Source organism: Lygodium microphyllum, chromosome 23, assembly GCF_053477565.2.
Source record: "Lygodium microphyllum isolate KBCC chromosome 23, Lygodium_microphyllum_v1.1.10, whole genome shotgun sequence".
NCBI classification, from domain to species: domain Eukaryota; kingdom Viridiplantae; phylum Streptophyta; class Polypodiopsida; order Schizaeales; family Lygodiaceae; genus Lygodium; species Lygodium microphyllum.
The window spans coordinates 58,903,279-58,924,510 of NC_141157.1; the positions used below are offsets into that span (position 1 = coordinate 58,903,279).

General features: G+C 43.8%; 1 protein-coding gene across 1 annotated transcript; it reads right to left on the bottom strand.

Annotated features, from left to right (window-relative positions):
- Window positions 1-1,996: 1,996 nt before the first annotated feature.
- Window positions 1,997-20,475, bottom strand: LOC148016230 (uncharacterized). The gene is made up of 3 exons (XM_087663629.1): window positions 20,128-20,475; window positions 2,493-2,683; window positions 1,997-2,370 (listed from the first exon to the last, which is right to left on the bottom strand). The coding sequence occupies exons 1-3, from the start codon at window positions 20,393-20,395 to the stop codon at window positions 2,326-2,328; spliced, it is 504 nt and encodes a 167-aa protein (XP_087519755.1). The 5' UTR covers window positions 20,396-20,475; the 3' UTR covers window positions 1,997-2,325.
- Between the last annotated feature and the right edge of the window lie 757 nt (window positions 20,476-21,232).

The following is a 21,232-nucleotide window of genomic DNA, read 5'->3' on the forward strand; positions in this document are numbered from 1 at the left end:
CTATGTAGCCTCACTCATTCATAAAGGAGAGTGAGATACATGTGAAATCAATTCTTGCCTTTTGCCATGAAGCATCCCAAAGTGTCATGACTAGGCTTGATATGAGTATGTGTATAGCCTAAGTAGTGTCTAAAGGCATGAAAAGTATGCACAATTGCTTAGCATGCATGTGTATATCCCTAGGTATGAATACCCACTCGTGCAATATGTCCCAATTGGGAGCATGTGAGTAAACATGCATCATGCAGACTAGATGTTACCCGATAAGCCCTAAGGCCAAGATGCTATCCCCGATAGTGATTGAAGCAAGCTTGATACCATGCTTCAACCTAGATTGCCCCGGACTTGGACAATTCAGCTAGACAAAGCAACTATTCAATCTGCTCTCAGCTGCACATACTGCCTCCCAACTTCTCGAGCATAGACAATTCACTTGAAAATCTTTCACAGGGCATGTGACACTGGAACAAGTCCAAGTGATAGGGGCAGTGAGAGTAAATTTGTTCTTCTGGTGCCCTCCAACTCTCCTGCATCTTTTCCAGAACATATGTTTGTGGCAAAACATCTTTGGCAAATAAACTTTGGTAATTGATTATTAGGGGAATTGATCAAATATCTTCAAATGTTTTGCATTCTTGGTCAAGGTGACACCTAAATAAGTTGGCAGCAGGACTCCAAATAATCATCAGGATAGCACTCCAAACTATTTGGGAAGCCAAGAATTGAGAACCTTTAAAATAGTTTCACCAAATATCTTGCCTGAAATCAGAAACAAGGTTCCGTTAGGTCAGATACAAAAGAATTAGGAGGAGCACTATTGATCGGCTCAAGAGACCACTCATCTAAGCTTTTGTTTGTTTTCTCAATTGTTTTAAATTGTCCTAAATATCTAAGGCAAGAAGTTACCTTTTCATGTTTAATGAACACCAAGGCCTTCAAAAGTGCCAGACATGAATTGTCTCTCTTTTCTTTTCACTGCAGATAGGAATGCAAGAATCCCTGTTCTCATTATCAATAGTCCACAATGCTAGGCAAAGTAAAAATCTGGAGCATTAAATTAAACATCAGTGATACGTACAAAGGGCCTTGTGGCCTGACAGCTGAAGCGAATAGGACATGTAGAAAATCACCTAAGAAGCCACTGGGCTAACAGTAGAAAGAGACTTCACGAAGAAGGCTGAACTTGAGTAGAATGTATACTCTCCATCCACCAAGCTGCTAATTCTCAAAGAACAAGACCAGTTCCGACTATGAAACCCACTTGCAAAAGTAGCAATCCCAATACACACCAACATGACGAAGCATAACTATAGCATAATCGAATATAAATGCATTGCCTGCCCTCCAGATATGCCAAAAGCCAGTCCAGTGTAGAAATTGAAAGAGATGGGGATGTTCTAGCTGCAAACTAGCAATTGGTGACCATTTACCCAAGACCTAGGAATCATAGTAGCATGGGACGAGTTCTGGGGACGAAACCAGAAACGAGAACACAAAAGGAGACAGGAATTACCATCCCCCATCACCATAAGAGGGGCGCTCATATGAGACTAGGACAGTACGGGGACAAGTGGGACTGGAACCAGAAGCTAGTCCCATGTTACTATGTTACGAACAGATGGTGATGCACTGACATGCACAAAAGTCCAGACTCCAGAAATAAAGCCACACACCTATTGAGACATTGGGCATGAAACAAAAAGATAAGTGCAAGTCATTAGATATGGAGAAGATACGTCTTCCTAGGATATCTTAAAGCATCACAGCACATCATCATGTGTTCCCTTTCCAGCAATGTAGATACCCTTCATTTTCAATAACATGATCATTTTTATTAGCATGTGCAAGCATTTGCCAAAACATACCATCACTCTTTGAAGGAAGCGAACAAGTATCTCCATATCGCAACAGTACAGTGTATTCAGAATGCTTGGACCCATCGGATCCATAGTAAGCACTGTCCTGCTTGAACCACCCAAAAAACCCTGCATGCAGATTGAAGCAAAGGAACAACAAGTTTCTAGTCCTGATTTTTTTTCAAACTTAGCTGCACAAGAAAGTCATGTGATGGGACATCTGCAACAATGATAGTGATCTGAGAGACTGCAGGAGGAGCAAAGAGTAGGCAAGCTGTTTCAGCTTCTAACACAGTCCAGGAAGGAAGAGACGAGATGTCGTCATCCATACAATCAATTTTCAGTACAGGAACACCCTCCAGCCTTTAACATCTGGCTAAGGAGGGATAAAATCTTATAATTGAGACTATGATTGTGTCAAAAAGCTCATATATGCAGAGGTAGGACCTTCTTTGTAGTTCCACAAACATCATCTTCGGGCAGGGGATAGAGCCTCCCAGACTTTATGCACTTCCTATTCCAAACAGACATTATATTCAGATTATAGTTTTAAGTTTGAAGCTCTACAATCCTGGACACAAAACTCAGCTTAATTATTTGGATCACATAAAGCAGCTGCTCCCATTCCATGCATACCTGCAGGAACCCAGGCAGCGGGGGTCTCCGTTCTTCAGCCAACCTCTGTTTTCTTTCACATGCTTCCAAGCAATCCTTCATCCTTTGAAGTAGCATTGGAATGTCAGCTTTGAGAGCAGCCACTTGGGCCTTCAACATTGTGGCTTGAGCAATGGCAGAATCATCTTTCATGAGGTCAAGAAGCTCTGCATCTAAAGGACATTCACCAAAAAGCCTGTATCACTGCATCAATCACATGCTACATGATGAATTGACAAAATGTAAACATGTACAGCAAGATTCCATAAATTTTCACAGAGATGAAGAGAAAACATTAACGGCACAGATTCTGAGACAGCTAAAAGGCCACAGCCGCTAGAAAATACAAATTTCTGCCAAGTAAAGGGCCATAAAACAATGTCCAATAAAAGCTTTTTGACTTAGTCTCAACCACAATACTGGTGCTGCAGTAACAGTTGCTGAAAGGTAAATTGTAATTCTCAAAAAAGAAGGATCGCCAACAAGTGCACTTGTGCCATATTAGTTTCAATTCTTTGTCTGGATCAATCCACATTCTTAGCATGCCAAGCTTAAAATGATGAGTTATTGGTGAATGCAAAGGGGAGGAGTGCCTTCATGACAGTAACTCCCCCAACTTTGAAATGACCGCCTCCAATTATTTCCTAGTCTAAATGTATGATCCATATGCTCATTCCAACAATCAATGAATGCAAGACCTGAAAAAGAGTGCTCCATTTTTAGGCCATATCCATTATCCCTAGGGTTTTAACTCAAATCCACATGAACACATGGATAACATGTTACACACTAGGCAAAACCCTAGTGCCCATGATTATTTCTCAATCTATAACCATGTTATTAACTGCCATCCTAGCTGCAAAAAATAAGGCAAAATAGGCAATCTATCAAGATGATAAGAGTAATCATTCAGGAGCACCATTCAGCATGATGAGACATTGAAGTTATCTGCATGGAATTGCAATGGATCTGAAGACTAGATGCAGGATACTTCAAAGATACATTTAAAGGAAAAGATATTGCAATATATACAGAGACGCATCAATGTGCACACAATAGATTACCATCAATGTAGGTTTATAGATGGGTGTCAACAAACTTCCCACAAACATGCACGGCTGGAGGGAGTAGAGGATCAAGGGAGATGGATCGAGGAAGGTGGCAGTTCTATATAGGGACAGGCTTAGAGATATGATCCAAGTGGTACATATAGATATGGATGCACAATATGTGTGGTTTAGGGTGAGAACACACAAACCTTGAGACATCTATATTGCAATATGATATTTCCAACCTAAATATTCCAAACATTGAAGCAAAGGAGAGCAACCATACTAGTGTTGAGCCAGCTAAATTAAAACATACATTAATCTCAGATTATTATCCATTAATAATGCCTAATTTGCACTACTTAAAAATAGACCCAAAAAACTTTATCAAAAATGGAAGGCTTTATTTTTAAACAGGACAAATGCCCAAAAATCTACAGTAAATAGAACATGTTGTGGACATCCAATTCTTCCTTGATCATTATCAGCTATCATCTCTCCAATTGCTGCCATTGTTGCAAAGAAAATCATGTGGTGAACCTAATATTCTGGTTATTCAACTAAATTTTGAGTCTAGGAGCATCTTATGATTAAAATAAAGACTAAGAAAATATATATCAAATACAACTTACAAAGGCACTAAGAAAATATATATCAAAAATCTTGAGAGGCGCTAAGGACTAAGAAAATATATATCAAATACAACTTGCAGATCTTACAATGTTCTACAAGATTTATTTATGCTCTAAAAGCATGGAAAACTTGATTAAATAAATGCTTGGAAGTGATTAAAGAGCATATTTCTACTCAAAATTGTAAAAGTTGAATAGGAGGTTGTCTTTGCCTAAAACGAACACACGCACGCACACACACACACATATGCACGCACACATATATATAGCTAAAAATATCTCTAATGGAAGTGGTAATTCTATCTACAAGCTCCAACTTTTCTTTTTTAGTATATCTAAATTCCAAATAAACTAGAAACTATTTTGCTAAGAAGCTAGGTCTCCAGATAGGTATGACTTGCAGCCTCCATCTTGGTCTAGGGTGTGAAGCCCAACCAAAGAGGGGCAACTGAGATAGGAACTGCTGAACTATTCATTCAAGTCTCTCTTCCAATGGGTTAGTTCCAATTGGTAGGTATTGTGTGGGTTAGTTCCAAATTGAAAACAGAAGAGGCATAAATACCACATGAGACCATAGAACTGTGAGAGTACGCAACGGAAGAAGAACACGAACACAAAGGAGGAGAGAGAGAAAGCAGGGAATGAAGGAAGAAAATCTGCACTGACTGAAATGAAATGCTGAATACACCAAAGTGGACTGATCAGTCCCTGCACGCAGCCCGGAGCGTCAGTGAGGGCACCAGAACAGACTGAAAGCAATGGCAGCACCAATGCCGGAGTGGGAGAGGAGGGAGAGTGTGCTGAATCTGCAGAAGAATGTGAGAGAATGACTGGGGGGGCTGCTATAAATAGCCCCAAGCCATAAAAACTGGCCGACCTGCCCAAACTGGCTGACCTGCCCAAATATGGCCGAACTGCCCAAATATGGGCCGACTGCACACAAAAAGGCCCATTTTGGGCTGAGTGACACCCGAAAAGGGAATGCAGACAAAAACAACAGACAGAGCTCCTCTGTCTCCTGCCAGACTCTGACAGGAGCTCACAACCAAGAGATGACAGACTGAAAATGAAAATAGAGCAGGCTAACACCCCCTCTCAGATCTTGGGAGGATCTGAAGACCTAATAACTGCATGTGATGAAGCAAAGAAGCCTGAGGCAAAGGCTTCGTGAAGAGATCAGTCGCATTGGCCGCCGTGGGACAATAGGCAACCACTAGCTCCGAATCCACCATCCGCTCTCGAACATAGTGATACTGAACCTCAATGTGCTTCGTGCGAGCATGAAACACCGGGTTCTTCGCCAAAGCAAGGGCACTCTGGTTGTCCACGCGCAGCTCCGTAGGTCCTGTCTTGGAAAAGCCAATCTCCGCCAGCAAGCGACAGAGCCAAACTGCCTCCATAGCGGTCGAACATAGGGCCCGATACTCAACCTCTGTAGAAGAAAGTGCGAGTCCTGAAGAACACGCAAGGCTGCCTTCCAGTGATCCTGTGTAGGAGTCTTCATAAAAGAAGACAACAAAGCCACCACAAAAGAGATATTCGGCCGAGTGTGAAGCAGCCAGATGAGAGAGCCTACAAGGCACCTGTAACGAGTGGCATCTGTAAGGGGGACTCCATCTGCCAAAAGCTTGGACTCAGGGTCCCTGGGGCAAGAAATAGGACAACACGCGACCACACCAAACTCCGAAAGAAGCTCGGAGATGTACCTGTGCTGCGAGATAAAGATGCCCTGTGCCATCTGATAGATCTCCAGTCCTAGGAAGAAGTGAAGGATCCCTAGATCCGTCATGTCAAACTCCTGCTGAAGAATGGACCAAGTATGCTCCACCTGCTAAGTGTCGCTCCCTGTAATGATAAGATCATCGACATACAAAATAAGGAAAACACAAAGAGAACCCACAACCCATAAGTAGAGGTTGGGATCATGATCGGAGCGCTGAAAGCCACTCTGTAGAAAGAAGAGGTCAATCCTCTGGTACCAAGCACGAGGAACCTGCTTCAGGCGATAAAGGGCCTTCCGCAGCCTGTAGACATGATCCTCCTTCCCCTGTACAAGAAAACTAGGAGGCTGTGAAACATAAATCTCCTCCTCAAGGACGCCATTCAGAAAGGCTGACTTGACGTCCATCTGATAAACACGCCAACGGTGGTGAGCTGCAAGAGCCAAAATAACTCGAATGGTAGACATCCGAGCTGTAGGAGCAAAAGTCTCGAAGTAGTCAAATCCTGCTCGCTGTGCAAAACCCTTGGCAACAAGCCTAGCCTTATGCTTGTCCAAGGAGCCATCTGCAAGATACTTGGTCTGAAAGACCCATTTCACACCTGTCACCTTCCGTTTCTTGGGACGCGGTACAAGCTCCCAAGTATGGTTTCGCTCGATGGAATCGAGCTCGGCCTGCATAGCCTGTCTCCAAATATCCTGTGCAAGAGCCTCCTCCACATTGGAAGGCTCGAAATCCTGAATAATCTAAGACATAAGAGCATAGTTCACACATAGTGAACTATCCCGCTGGGCCTATAAGCGGGCTGATCTGCGTGGACCTGTAGAAGAAGCATGAAAGTGAGTAACACCTGAATCCTGCATGAGCCGGCGATACCATAAGGGAATCTTAAGAGACTCCTCTTGATCTGCGAGGGAGACCGAGTAGTCTCCGAAACCTGCAAAGCATCCGTGTCGGAGAGGGACTCCCCCTCACCAAGTGAAGGTAGATCCTCCTCACTTAAAGAAGACTGTGTATCCCGAGAAGACTCCTGAGGGGAGTCTGAAGGGGTGGAAAAACTCGTAGAAGAAGGAGTCACATCCGCCAAAGGGGAAAGGGAAGCCGTAGTAGGAGGAATGGGAGGGGTGCTAAGGGTATCCTGGAAGGTAGAGAAGGTTGGGATGGGGGGGGGGGGGAGAAGCACCTGTAATAGAACCATCAATCGGATCCTCGAAGGCCGAAGCCTCATCAAAGATCACATCCCTGCTCACCTCAATCTTCCGTGTCCTCGGGTCATAGAGCCGATATCCCTTCGTGGTCGTGATATAGCCCACGAAGATAAGCTTGCTCGACTTAGAGTCGAGCTTCGTCTTCCTCTTCTTCTTGTCCACATGGACAAAAGCATCGCACCAAAGATGCGAAAGTGGGACATGGAAGGCTTCTTCCCAAAGAAAGCCTCATAAGGAGTCGTGTCCTGTAAAGCTGAAGTCGAAGAGCGGTTGCGAATATGCATCGTTGTAGCCACCACCTCACCCCAAAGGAAATGAGAAAGACTCCTATGCTCCAGCATAGATCGGGCCATCTCCACCATGGTCCGATTCGCACGCTCCACCACACCATTCTCGAATGGTGTGTTCGGATGGAAATACTCCACCCGAATGCCATGATCCCTGCAAAACTGAGAGAAAATGTGAGAAATGAACTCGCCACGGTGATCAGCTCGAACGCCACGAACTTTGGAAGTTGTTTGTGTCTCCACAAACACCTGCCACTCGCAGAATCGGGAGTATGCCTCGCTCTTATACTTCAAGAAATAAGGCCACACATAACGACTGAAGTCATCCACAATCAGCATCAAATACTTGGCCTTCCCAAGGGAGGCCGTACCCATAGGTCCACAAAGGTCGGTGTGAACCAACTCAAGCGGAGAAGTAGCCCTCCTAGAGGCAACTTGAGGGTGAGGCTGCCTATGCTGCTTGCCCCTCAAGCAACTAGGCACAAAGTGTAAAGAGGAGGGAAATCTAGAAGTCCCTCCACCATCTTCCTCCGAGAAGCCCGCCGAATAGAATCGAGGTTCAAATGAACATACCGAGCATGCCAAAGCAGCCCAAGCTCATGGGAAGTCCTCGCAGCCAAGGCTATGAGCTTATAAAGCCCACAAAGTGTGAAGAGGAGGGAAATCTGGAAGTCCTTCCACCATCTTCCTCCGAGAAGCCCGCCGAATAGAATCGAGGTTCAAATGACCATACCGAGCATGCCAAAGCAGCCCAAGCTCATGGAAAGTCCTCGCAGCCAAGGCTGTGAGCTTATAAAGCCCACCCTCCTGCGTACCCGTCCAAAGAGCATCACCTGTAGAGACATACTCCACTGTGACTGCATCCTGTGTAAAAATGACTCGAGTACCTAGCTGAGTAAGACCATGCACAGACAATAGGTTAAAGCCCAAATCAGGTACATAGAGAACTTTGGCAGAAGAAGACCGCCTGTTAGAAAACATAGGTAGAGTCCCCACGCCTCGAGCAGGAACTGTAGAATTGTCACCAATGGTGACAGTGCCCCCTCAGGAACGAAGATCCTGAAGCCAATCCTGTCAGAAGGTCATATGTGAAGATGCTCCACTGTCCACGAGCCAAGGCTTCTCCTGAGTGGTAGAAGCTAGGGTTGTATCCTCCTCAACAAAGACATGCACAAACGCAGACTCTGTCGTGGTTGGGGCCGCCTTCGAGTCCTTCTCCTTGGGCTTCAAATGGGGGTACTTCTGCCAACACTTCTCCTCGGGATGAGTACCCTTCCCACAGTGGGGACATTTGGGCTTCTCCTTCGCATCCTTCTTGTCCTCCTCCTTATCCTTAGCCTTCTCCTTCTGTTGCTTCTTCTTCTTGCCGCCACCTGTACCTGCAATAAAAGCCTTGGTGGAGCCACTGGCACCCACCTCTTTGAGTCGCTCGTCATGCTCCAAGACAAGCGGGGAAAGTTCCTCCCATAGGAGTTTCTCACGGGTCCTCCAGGTGATGAGGCTGGTGTAAAAGACATCATAGCGGGGTGATGGCAGCTAAGTCAACAGAATCATCGCCATATCCTCGGACGATATCACACGACCAAGAGAGGCTAGCTCGCCTCGCATGTCCTCCATCTTCGTGATGTGCTCCTTCATGGAAGAAGAATCATCAAGACTGAGCATCTGCAACTTCTCCAAGGAAATCTTGTGGGCAAACATCTTGTGCTGATACAAAGACGCAAGCTTCTTCCACACTTCCGCCGCGGTCTGTAACCTATGAACATGTACAAGAACGGAATCATGTTAACTCATAAAAAGAAAGAAACGGGCTCGGGAGTTGAGCCTATCCCACAAGGCGTCACGGTCCATAGAGGCACCATCTGACGAATCCACGGGGGGACGCTCTCATAGGTCGAATGTATCGAGGATGCACTCCACCTTGCACGACCAAAGGGAGTAGTTGAAACCATCCAACTTATCTTCCTTCGAAAAGGAAGGGAGAATCGGCACCTGAATAGAGGGAATCAAGGAAGGCATCCGCACATCTGAAGCAGTCTTCATGGAAGGCACCTGTTGGGTATTTGACTCACGCCTTACTTACGCCTACGCTCATATGGGAGTGTCGGTGATCAATAGAACACTAGGGCACTTTTTACTCTCGATAGGAGAGGTTTTTTCCCCCAGACTTATGGTCTTATTGTCGTATGTACTTATATGCTTATGTTACACACATTTGGGCACTTAGTGTGTGTCGGGTGTGAACATCCCCTACAACCCTAAGGTTTAAGGGTTGTACTTTGTACTTTCTGGTTACACTCATTCAGTCAATTCTCTTGGGTGTCGTGCTTCAACTCTGTCTCTCACCCTCACACTGTCTACTGAATCCTGGCTGCACCTCGATCCTTCCATCTCACATTTGGTATCAAAGCAATCTTCTGTCTGCTGTCTGCAGCCCCCGCCAGCTCTGCCCAGTCAACCAGTTCAACAGCTTGACTTGCAGCTCGTCTGCTCGCAAGCACTGCCTGATCCTGCTTGCCAGTCCCCGTCAATTTCTCCCTAAACTGCCTGTGCAGTCGCCAGCTGGCCAGGGCGCCCCTTGCCTCCAGCACGTTTGCCTCCAGCAAGTCTGCCTCCAACAAGTCTGCCAGTTTTGCAGGCGCCACTTCCTCAGCACAACGAGCCACCCGCCCGTCTGACAGAGTCAACGTCAGCTCCACCCGCCAACAGCTCGCATCAGCCTGCTCGTCCGCCAGCGCACAGGGTCAGACGCCGCATGTCGTCAAACTTCGTCAAACGTCACGTCAGCAGCAGGTGCCAACATCTGCCAACGCGCTGTTCGTCACAGCAGTCCACATCTGCCAACGCGCTGTTCGTCGCTGCAGTCAACATCAGCACTGCCGCCCGTCCGACGACCAGCCACACAACTCGCGACTGTCCTGCCCGCCGTTTGACAAGTCCACGTCAGACCTGTCAGTCTGCTCGTCCGCCCTGACCACGTCAGGTGTGTTCTTCTTTAAAAACAAAATTTTTAATTTTAGTCCAGAATCAATTTCTAGCAAAGGAGGTTCATACGCAGCAAGGACCGCAGGCACAGCACAGGTGTGAAATAAATTTGATGCAAATTTCTGGACTGGATCATCAGAAATTTTGGGGCTTTTGTGTATTTCGGGAACAGTTGCATATGAACTACTGGTACAGTCACAAAAAGACTGTTTTAACAGAAATTTTGGCAAAAATTTTGGGGATTTTGATATAACAATGTTGCAGTGCACTGTTTGCACCTTGGGAAGCATGCATTAAAAGACAGTTTTCTGACAGAGTATGCCCTTGCACATTAATTGCAGAAACGTGTTTGCTGCAATTTCTAGAAATTTGCAGGTTTCCAGTTCATACTGCTTTAACATTGCTCATTTTGTCTTTGGAAATTTGTCATCATGGCAAATCAGGCAGGTGATGTCTTTACGTATGTATCCAAGGAAGACAGATTGGACGGAAACAACTATTCGCTTTGGTCATTCATGATGAAGAATGTATTAGTGGCCAAGAATTTATGGGATTATGTCAGTGGAGAGGAAACTCGACCAAGAGTTGTAGCTCCCATTACTCCTCCTCCCCATGGCGCACGTGGACAACAGGGACCTCAGCCCGCTCCACCTCAGCCACTTCCTCCAAGAACTGCAACTCAAAAAGCTTGGGATACACGTGATGCACAGGCCTTGTCGCTGATTGCTCTGGCAGTTCAACGGTCCATCATACCTCATATCCGTTCGACATCTTCTTCATGAGATGCATGGTTGACTTTGGAGCATATGTTTGTAGGAAAGAATGAGACTCGGATCTCTTTCTTGAAGAAAAAGTTGGAAACTCTGAAGATGCATGAAGGTGATTCTATGCAGGATCACTTAAATAAGATTCAAGACTTGAGGGAGCAGCTCATGAATGTAGATGAGTATTTTTCGGATGCACAGTTGATATCCACCACCTTGAAATCCTTACCTCCTTCGTACTTGTCTTTTCATACTGCATTGAACCTCACCATGAGGATTGCTGAGCACCCACTCACTTTTATTCAGCTGGTTAGTTTGCTTCTAGAGGAGGAGCAAACACAGAAAAATAGTGGTGTGGATGCTATAGTCTCTAAGCAGGCTTTTGTGGCAAGACAGAAAGGCAAAAACAACAAGGTGAAAAATGCTCCACAGAGTTCTGGCACTTCGGGCACATCGCAGAATCAGACACAAGGGGACAAGCAAAAAAAGGAAAATGTCATTATTGTAAGAAGCCCGGCCACTATATCACTGAGTGCAGGAAGCGCATTGCCAAAGAGAAGAAGGAGTCAGGAATGTCTGTTTCTACTACTCCTTCCACTGCTAGTGAGTCCGCGTCCTTTGTTGTGGACAAGGACTATTGTTTTTACACTTGCAGTTATGACATCTCTTGGGCCGATAGAGCACTTAGCTCTACAAAGGATACTGACACTTGGTTCTTTGACAGTGGTGCTTCTAGACATATTACATCTCGCAAAGATTTGTTTGCTTCAGTTAGTGCACCTCCCGTTGGGAAATCGATACAGTGTGCCAATAATGCATCATACCCTGTTCATGGTATTGGGGAGATTCAGCTCACAGCCATTGATGGCTCTATTCTCCGCCTGCAGGATGCTTTGTTTGTGCCTGGAATCAAGAAGAATTTGCTTTCTATTTTTTCTTTGGCACGTTGTGGTTTGCAGGTCACCTTTGATGATGACCGTTGCATGGTTAGAGAAAAAGAATACATGACTTTGGTCTTGACAGGATCTTTGTGTCATGGTTTATATGAGTTGGATGCTCTTTCAGTAGATCAGTCGGCATACATGACATCCACTCTTACTCTTGCTATGATACAGGCGGAGTTATGGAATGCTCGTTTGGGGCATGTAAACTTTGGCAGCTTGATACTTTTGCAGCGTACTCAAATGCTAGATGGCTTACCTCCCTTGGAGAGACCTCCTGAGCACTTATGCGAGGGATGCATTTTGGGGAAAATGCATCGGTTCTCATTTCCTCGTGATGTTGCTTTCAGAGCAACAACCAAATTGCAGTTGGTGCATTCAGATGTTTGTGGGCCTATGCAGACCATGTCATTGGGCGGTTGTTATTATTTTGTGACATTCATTAATGACTTTACACGTTTTTGCTGGGTCTACTGTTTGAAAAAGAAGTCGTAAGTGTATGATGCATTTTTGGCTTTCAGTGCACTTGTTGAAAACCAATCTGGATGCAAGATTAAGACTCTCCGTTCGGACCGAGGGAGGGAATACATGTCCTCTATGCTGAATTCTTTTTTGCAGCAGAAGGGCATAGTCCATCAGTATACTACAGCTTATACTCCACAGCAGAATGGGGTAGCAGAGAGGAAGAATCGGTCACTCATGAAGATGGCCAGATGTATGCTGAAGGCAAAGAGCCTGCCTCATAGTTTTTGGATGGAAGCAGTCATGTGTGCTTGCCATATTTTGAACAGATGCCCTACCAAAGCCTTGAAGACCATCACACCTTTTGAGGCTTGGAACAACCGTAAACCTTCTGTTGGTCACTTTCGTACCTTTGGGTGTCTTGCCTATGCCCATATTCCACAGGTACTTAGAAAAAAATTGGACAACAAGGCTGTTAAGTGCATTTTTATGGGATATAGCAATGAGAGCAAAGGCTATAGACTCTATGATCCCGTTACAAAGAAGGTTTTTGTCAGCAGGGATGTTGTTTTTTATGAAAAATCAGAATTATCCTTGGCTGGTTTGGACACATATCATGCTGCCCGTGATGTTTTTGAAGGGCTGCTGCCCATTACTTTTGGTGATTCAGCTGGAGGTTCAGAAAATGAACCTAATGTTCAGGCAGCTGCTCCTATGGAAAGTGCAGAAATTCAGCCATTGGCTGATCGGAATATTCAGCATCATGCTGAAACTAAAATTCAGCAAGAGCTTGCACACAGTCAGGATGCTAGACAGCTACCTAGATGGTATTTGCAGACTATGCAAGATAGTCCTTTGGATGCACCCATGGCTGGTCGTACTAGAAGGCAAACTCGTTTGCATGATTCGGCACATACCATGGAGTTTATTATGGCAGCAAGTACTTTTGATAATGAAGAGCCTGAATGTTATGAGGATGCACAACACAGTGTGCATTGGATGGCAGCTATGCAAGCTGAATTAGATTCTATTACTGAGAATCAAACTTGGGATTTGGTGTCCTTGCCATTTGGGAAGAAAGCCATTGGAACGAAATGGGTCTACAAACTGAAAAGAAAAGCAGATGGATCCATTGATAAATACAAGGCACGGCTGGTAGCTAAAGGCTACGCACAGAAAAAGGGCATTGATTATGAGGAGACATTTGCTCCTACTTCCCGTATGACGACCATCAGGTCTATGATTGCTTTGGCTGCACATTATGGTTGGACAGTGCATCAGCTAGATATCAAGACTGCATTTTTACATGGGGAACTTCAGGAGGAAGTTTATGTACAACAGCCCATTGGTTTTGCAGTTGAAGGCTCAAAACATTTGGTATGCAAGCTCAAAAAGGCACTACATGGTTTGAAACAAGCTCCTAGAGCTTGGTATGCAAAAATAGATGCTTTCTTGCTTGGTCAAGGGTTTCTAAACAGCTCATCTGAGTCTACCCTTTACATATGTAAAGAAGGGGAATCTATGCTGATTATATGTCTTTATGTTGATGACCTTTTGCTCACTGGAACACATGCTGATCAGATTTCAGCATTCAAACAAAATTTGCAGCAAACTTTTGACATGTCTGACTTGGGAGTTTTGCATTACTACTTGGGCATCCAGTTCATACATAATGCTCGAGGTATTGGGCTATCACAATCAAGGTATATTGGGCAGCTTCTTGAGAAGTTTGGCTTACAGGATTGCAAGCCAGTTTGTACTCCCATGGAACCTGGACTGAAACTGTCATTACATGATGACAGTGATTTGTTTGATATACATACATATGCTCCTGCAGTTGGATGTCTTATCTATCTATGCAATACTAGGCCGGACATACAGTTTGCAGTTTCAGCTTTGAGCAGGTATATGCATCAGCCACGTATGTCACATTGGCAAGCTGTCAAGCGTGTTTTTCGCTACTTGCAAGATACTCGTTCTCTTGGGTTGCTTTATGCCAAGGGGGGACCACTGCAGTTACATGCTTACAATGATTCTCATTGGGCTGGTGATTATGATACACGTCACTCCACTAGTGGCAATTGTTTCTTTCTTGGCTCTTCTTGCATTTCTTGGCTTAGCAAGAAACAATCCATTGTTGCCACATCGTCATGTGAAGCTGAATACAAGGCAGCTTTCACTACCACAGTTGAATGCGTATGGCTAAGACACTTGCTAACTGAGCCTACTCCTTTGTTCACTGACAGAGTCAGAGTGCCATTGCAGTGGCACGGAACCCAGTGTTTCATGCTCGCACGAAACACATTGAGATTCATTATCACTTTGTCAGAGAGAGGCTACATGCAGGTGATATCAGCCTTGTCTATTGTCCTACCACCAGTAATGCGGCAGACATCTTCACCAAAGCTCTTCCTCGTGACAAATTTAAAGCATTTCGCGATGCTTTAAATTTGATATCCTTTGGTGGCGGATGATCCTTGTACTCTTGATCACTCTTCACTCCAAGGGGGTTTGTTGGGTATTTGACTCACGCCTTACTTACGCCTACACTCATATGGGAGTGTCGGTGATCAATAGGACACTGGGGCACTTTTTACTCTCGGTAGGAGAGGTTTTTTCCCGCAGACTTATGGTCTTATTGTCGTATGTACTTATGTGCTTATGTTACACACATTTGGGCACTTAGTGTGTGTCGGGTGTGAACACCCCCTACAACCCTAAGGTTTAAGGGTTGTACTTTGTACTTTCTGGTTACACTCATTCAGTCAATTCTCTTGGGTGTTGTGCTTCAACTCTGTCTCTCACTCTCACACTGTCTACTGAATCTTGGCTGCACCTCGATCCTTCCATCTCACAGTACCTTCACGGTAGATGGAACCCTCTGAGATGCATGAACGAAAGAGGGACGAGTGCGAGGAGTCTCCTCCCGACATCGAAACTCCTGATAATCCCACCTCCGCTCAGAGGAATGATGAGAAAGGAGCTCAGCCTCTGAGTCGTCAAAGCCTAAAAACTGGTAAGACATCTTCCAATCTGCAAAAGACCAAACACCAAAGAAAATTGTGCCGAAGCCGAAGTATGACCAGCAGTATGGTCACCAACCACCAAAACGCAGGCTGTGATAGCCTACAAACACCTGGATCTGCAAAACGCCAAGGGAGCTGATGAAGATCACCAAAACAGAGACCGCCAGCACCAAAACGCAGCCTCAGAGTGGATCGCCAGCAGGAGATGAGCCGCCAGGAGTGGAAACGACCACCAGATCTGAAAAACGCAGCCTGATGATGTATTGCCCAGCTGAAGGAGGGGCGGCCTAATGGAAAACACAAGACTTGGTCAGACAATTGTGCATAATGCAACAATTGGCACTCAATCTTATAGAAAGTACAAATGGTCTATTGTGAGATTGCTTGTTTTACCAAGTTAAAAGTCTTTGGGAACAATTTATTAAGGAATGAGATGACTAAATCATCAAGACTTTGACCTTAACGGCTTCCCTATACGATTCTAACACATGTTTCATCAAATTAGACCAAGTGGTAGAGTTAGACCCATTAAAATGAGTCTTGTCAATGAATGCATTCTTGGCAAAAGAGGAAGTGATGTGAGAACTTTAATGAGGTGTCAACTATAAGAGGTGAGGTGGAGAGGTGGATATAAATGCCCATATACCACACAATATGAAACCAACCTTCCTTCTCGAAGAGGGTGGTAATAACTTGATTAAACAATAATTATAGCAAGTAATTAATTCACCAATCAATTTGCCCCTTGATTTGCTAGGGGATTGATCTTTACCTATGCTCCTTGGAAAAATAATTATCCCCAAATTTAATGTTGGCCAGCTAGCCTCTTGAATCCTCCTAAAATACATTGATTTGAGCTCTAAAAATTCAAGTCTAAAGCCTTCAAATCTGTATGCGCTTCCTAAGGTGGTTTGTAAACCCTAATTTCTACTGTAAATTAGGGTTTACAAAGATTCACCAAATTTTCACCTCGAATGATTAGATAATTGTAAAACTTGGAGCAAACCTAGAAAATGGTTGGAGAAAGAGAAAGAATACTATAGAGAGAGATAATTCATAGATTTGTTGCAAGAATTTGATAAGTAAGCTATTGACCCAATTTTCCTGCCCTAAATGGATTCACCAACAGCAAAAAAGAGCATTAGAGACTGTAATCTTCAAAAGAAAGTGCATCAATTGCAATCAACAACTTTTCCTGGTCAAGAATATGCAGCCATCTTCACGAAAATGGTCTCCAATGGCTGAGAAGTGGCCGAAAAGCACCAAATGAATTCACCAAACAACAAAAGGAGCATTAGAGATTGTAATCTTCAAAAGAAAGTACATCAACTACAATCAACAACTTCTCCGAGTTAAGAATATGCAGCCATCTTCACCAAAATGGTCTCCAATGGTGGTTGAGAAGTGGCCCCAAAAGCAAACAATAACAACCCAACCTCTCTTCCCAACAGTTCCAAACTGCAAAAACAAGATTTTCCCCTCCCTTCACCCCCAATTTAACTTTCCCAAACTTATATGGACAAGTTTTGCCAAGTGGCAACCTTCTAAAGTGAGTTCCCAATATTATCCAACCCATCAAATTAACTTTTAGACTATAATTTAATAATTATTTCTATGCCCAAAAAAGTAACCTAACCAACCAACAATTAAATTGACTAGGCTAATTTATTACCCAAGTGATCCTAAGCACTCATTAGCTCAAAATACTTCGACCCATAGCTTGTATTTGAGTTAAAGTAAAAGAATGCTACAAAATAAAACTTATTTACCTTTCACCAATTCTAATAGGTTCAAATTGAAAAACAAGATATATCCTATACCAATGTGTTCTCCCCAAGCTCATTGTTCTAGATTCTTGTCAACACTATACCTAGACTGTTGAGCACCACCCTCCAGGGTAAAGATGAAATCATCCAAATGGCATGCAAAAGTAAGAGAAGTCCCTAACTCACCAATTGAGGTCCCAACCTCTTTAAGCCTCTATGAAAGTTTGTATCAATGCCAAAGAAGTTAGCTCTTGAGAAGACTGCTTTGGTGATGGTAGATGAGATATCTTTCCTTTTCTGTTATTACTTCTCTTCAATGTCAAGCTTTCAAATCAAAACTTAGGTATCTTTCAACTATACCTAGCAATGATTCCATGTAAGGAAATGCTTGAACAAAGAATGAGAACTCAAAGTGTATGACAAGAATACAAGTGCATACAATAGAGTTAAGGTGAAGACAACTCAAAATGATGAGTGAATGAAGAATCAAACTATATTGGCATGAAGACAATGGACCTCAAACCTTTATGTCTCAGGTAGACTCACAATGAGGTGAGCTAGAAGAGGATTTGAAGACATTGATAACTGCTCCAAGAGTGTATCATTCCTCCAAACGGATCTCAAAATGCAATAGGCATCCTCTGACGGTGGTCAACTGCCACAAATGCCAATCAATGTGAGAAACCTATATCAAGGAAGGAGGGTTGCACTCACAAGTCCCCTATTCATAGAGGATTGCAGGGAATAGAACCCAACTTTAGTAACTCAACAAGGGAATCTCAAACCAATCTACAAGTCAATGAAACCTCAAGGGCTATCACTATGTCTCTGAGAGCAAGCTTTGTGTCCAAAGCAAAATGAATCGGCATAAAGGCATTGGCCAAGGATGCACGCAAGTTGCACCAAAGTCCGCTAGTGATGCTAGTGGGCTGGCTACATTCTCACCATGCTTGCTCCTTCTATCTACAATGCTAAATTACCTTGAGCATCTTGTTCAAGACCCTCTAGCGTTGGTTTAAACACCTCAAGAAAAGGATGAATGGAAATAGGGAAGAGAGAGGCAACTTGGGCAAGAAAGCAAACAAGGGCTACAAGGGAAAAAAGAGAAGGCTAAAGAATATGCCATAGGGGTTGTGAAAGAAAAAAAGAAGGGCAGCGATGGCTTGGACGAAAGGGAGAATTTCTAAACGGCTTTAGAAGTCCTGGTGGCAACGCTAGCGGGTAACAACTATGGACGGCACGATTATGAACTGCATTGCAACAAAATGGAGAAGGGTGGCAAGGTTGGGCTGACTAGGGATCGAGATGAGACAAAGCAAGACTGAAGACCCTAAACATGCAAGGGAAAGGAGCGAAGGTGCAAAGCTTGGTAGAATGTGGCAATCAAAATTAAAGGGGAGTTGATCAACATACTGCTAGACAAGGCAGAATGCTATGGCAAGGCAGAACTAAACAAGAGGTGTTGAGCAAGGCAATAAACCTAGCTAAGCAAGGTGACACAAACAACCAACTCCCCAAAATATCATCAACTCCTCTTTATCCCCCTACTAATCCAACTTTGCACGCTCTCTAACCAAAGCTCGTGGCATTTGTGCCTCTCTCTCTCTCTCTCTCTCTCTCTCTCTCTCTCTCTCTCTCTCTCAAAGTGCACTCATGCTAGCTACTAGAAAGAGTTAAGAGTTACTACAACCTCCATTGTTACACAAATGTATGTGTGACTCCATGCACTCTCTCTCATTGAAGATGGTTGTAATGAAGAGAAACAGGCCACAAATATATGTCATAAAGATAGAAATTGAAGGCTAGAAATGAAATGCAACTAACTGAAGCACAACGATTATTGAGCCAAAAATGGAAACTCAACTAGCTAGAAGTCAAGGCTCCTCCCCTGTAAACAACAAAGCCAAAAACAAAATCAAAAAAAAAAAACTCTAACCTCCCCCAAAAAATAATTTTTAAAGAGCAATCCTGAAACACATTTCAAAGTTTTCAAAACATTTCAACTCTAGTGTTTCCACTTCAGGCTACTAAAATGCCATTTCCAACAACTCAAGCTGCATTGGTTTTTGCAAGTACATAGTGTAAAACATGGAACTCACAAGAATAATTGCTGTACGGGACTCATCATATGCAGACATGATGGTGAAATTCAATAAGATTGGGGTATTGTGAATGACACAAACACAACAGTGAGTAGAACTATAGCATCAAGTTACTAATAATTCCACTCTCATTATGCAGAAATGATGGTGAGATTGCAAAAGCACAATAATAATAACACACGAGAATGAATAATTCAAAACAGATTGTGTGTGAGATTGATGTGCAGTTCAAACCACATGATTATATGAATAATCATAAGAATGCATGGTCCAAATCACTTCATCAAACACGAGTCAAATCAAATTCAAATCATATGAAGGCACGTTTTAAATCACTTGATCAAACATATAAATCAAATCATTTGATCAAACATATGAATCAAATCACTTGACCAAACATATGAATCAAACCAAATCATGTGGATCCAGGTTTCAAATCACTTGATCAAAAACATGAATCAAATCAAATCATGTGGATCCAGGTTTCAAATCACTTGATCAAAAATATGAATCAAATCAAATCATGTGAATGCACGTTTCAAATCACTTGATCAAACATCTGAACCAAATCAAAATCAAAACAAGAAAATGCACAGGAATGAATAATCAGCTGAACTAGATAGCCCTGAGAAAATTGTTTGATTTGCTGAGGCGGAAAGGCACAGAAAGCAAACCTGCGGCGTCATCTGAGTCGAGAGAGAAGCGAGGCCTTCTCTCCTGCAGGTAGTGTTGAAGGCGGGAGCCGATGAGGGTAGGGCCTTGGGCCTGGAAGTGCTGGGCCTTAGCAGACAAACTCCTAACCTCGTCCTGGAGCTGCTTGATCTCCTCGTCATCGTCCTCGTCCTCTTCGAAAAGAGCAGTGACCATGGCTTCGATCTCCTGGCGCTGTCCAAACGGGGCTTCCTCCGCCTCCGTACTCTGCTGCTGAGCCTGCGCATTCATACGGACGGCCACAGAGAGAGAGAGAGAGAGAGAGAGAGAGGGGGGGGGGGGACGGACGGGAAGAGAGAGCACCGGGCGAGGCCGGGGGGGGGGGCGCGCACTGATTTTGAATATCCATTAGATACGCTAGGACTTAATAATGCGGTGGTATATTATATTACCAAAAAATATACAGCATTAAGAGCTGCACCGCACAGACAACTTCCTAGCCAACGGCTTAAACGTCCAATGGGACCTTCCCAATCTTCCTAACACCACCTCCATATGGGCCTTTACCTCTAGATATCCTATTTATAGGGACCAAGTTAGCTCTAGCACCAAAAATAGCAAGATTCTTGTATGACTAGATAAATTTGACAATAGCTCTCAGTAGATCCCATAGTTTCATGGTATGGTAGCTTCATCTAAGACAATTTTATCACCAAATAAGGCCATTCTTATTGGGATAGCTTGTTGGAGGTTTACTTCCCTTATCCAATTATTTAGATTTGGCCAGACAAGCCTCACACACGGACAATCCCAAAATATGTGAACCATTGTTCTCCATGGCATTGACAAACTTTGAGAGCCTACTCCTGACTAAGTAAGGTGCCAAAGGAGGGCATTCAATTTATGAGACCTAGCAACCTTCCAAACTCTAATAATTATTCTTCCTCAAGTAGAAGTCCTTATCAAAGGGGATCTTTTTTTCCAAGCAGCCCATGTCTGCATTACAACCATAGGAGATGAGCCACAGATATCTCTTCCTTTTTTATGGTCCCAAAGCTTCTTACCCAAATTAGTAAATAGAGACTTAACCAGATATTCCACCCTGGGAACAATTGAGGTCATCTAGGG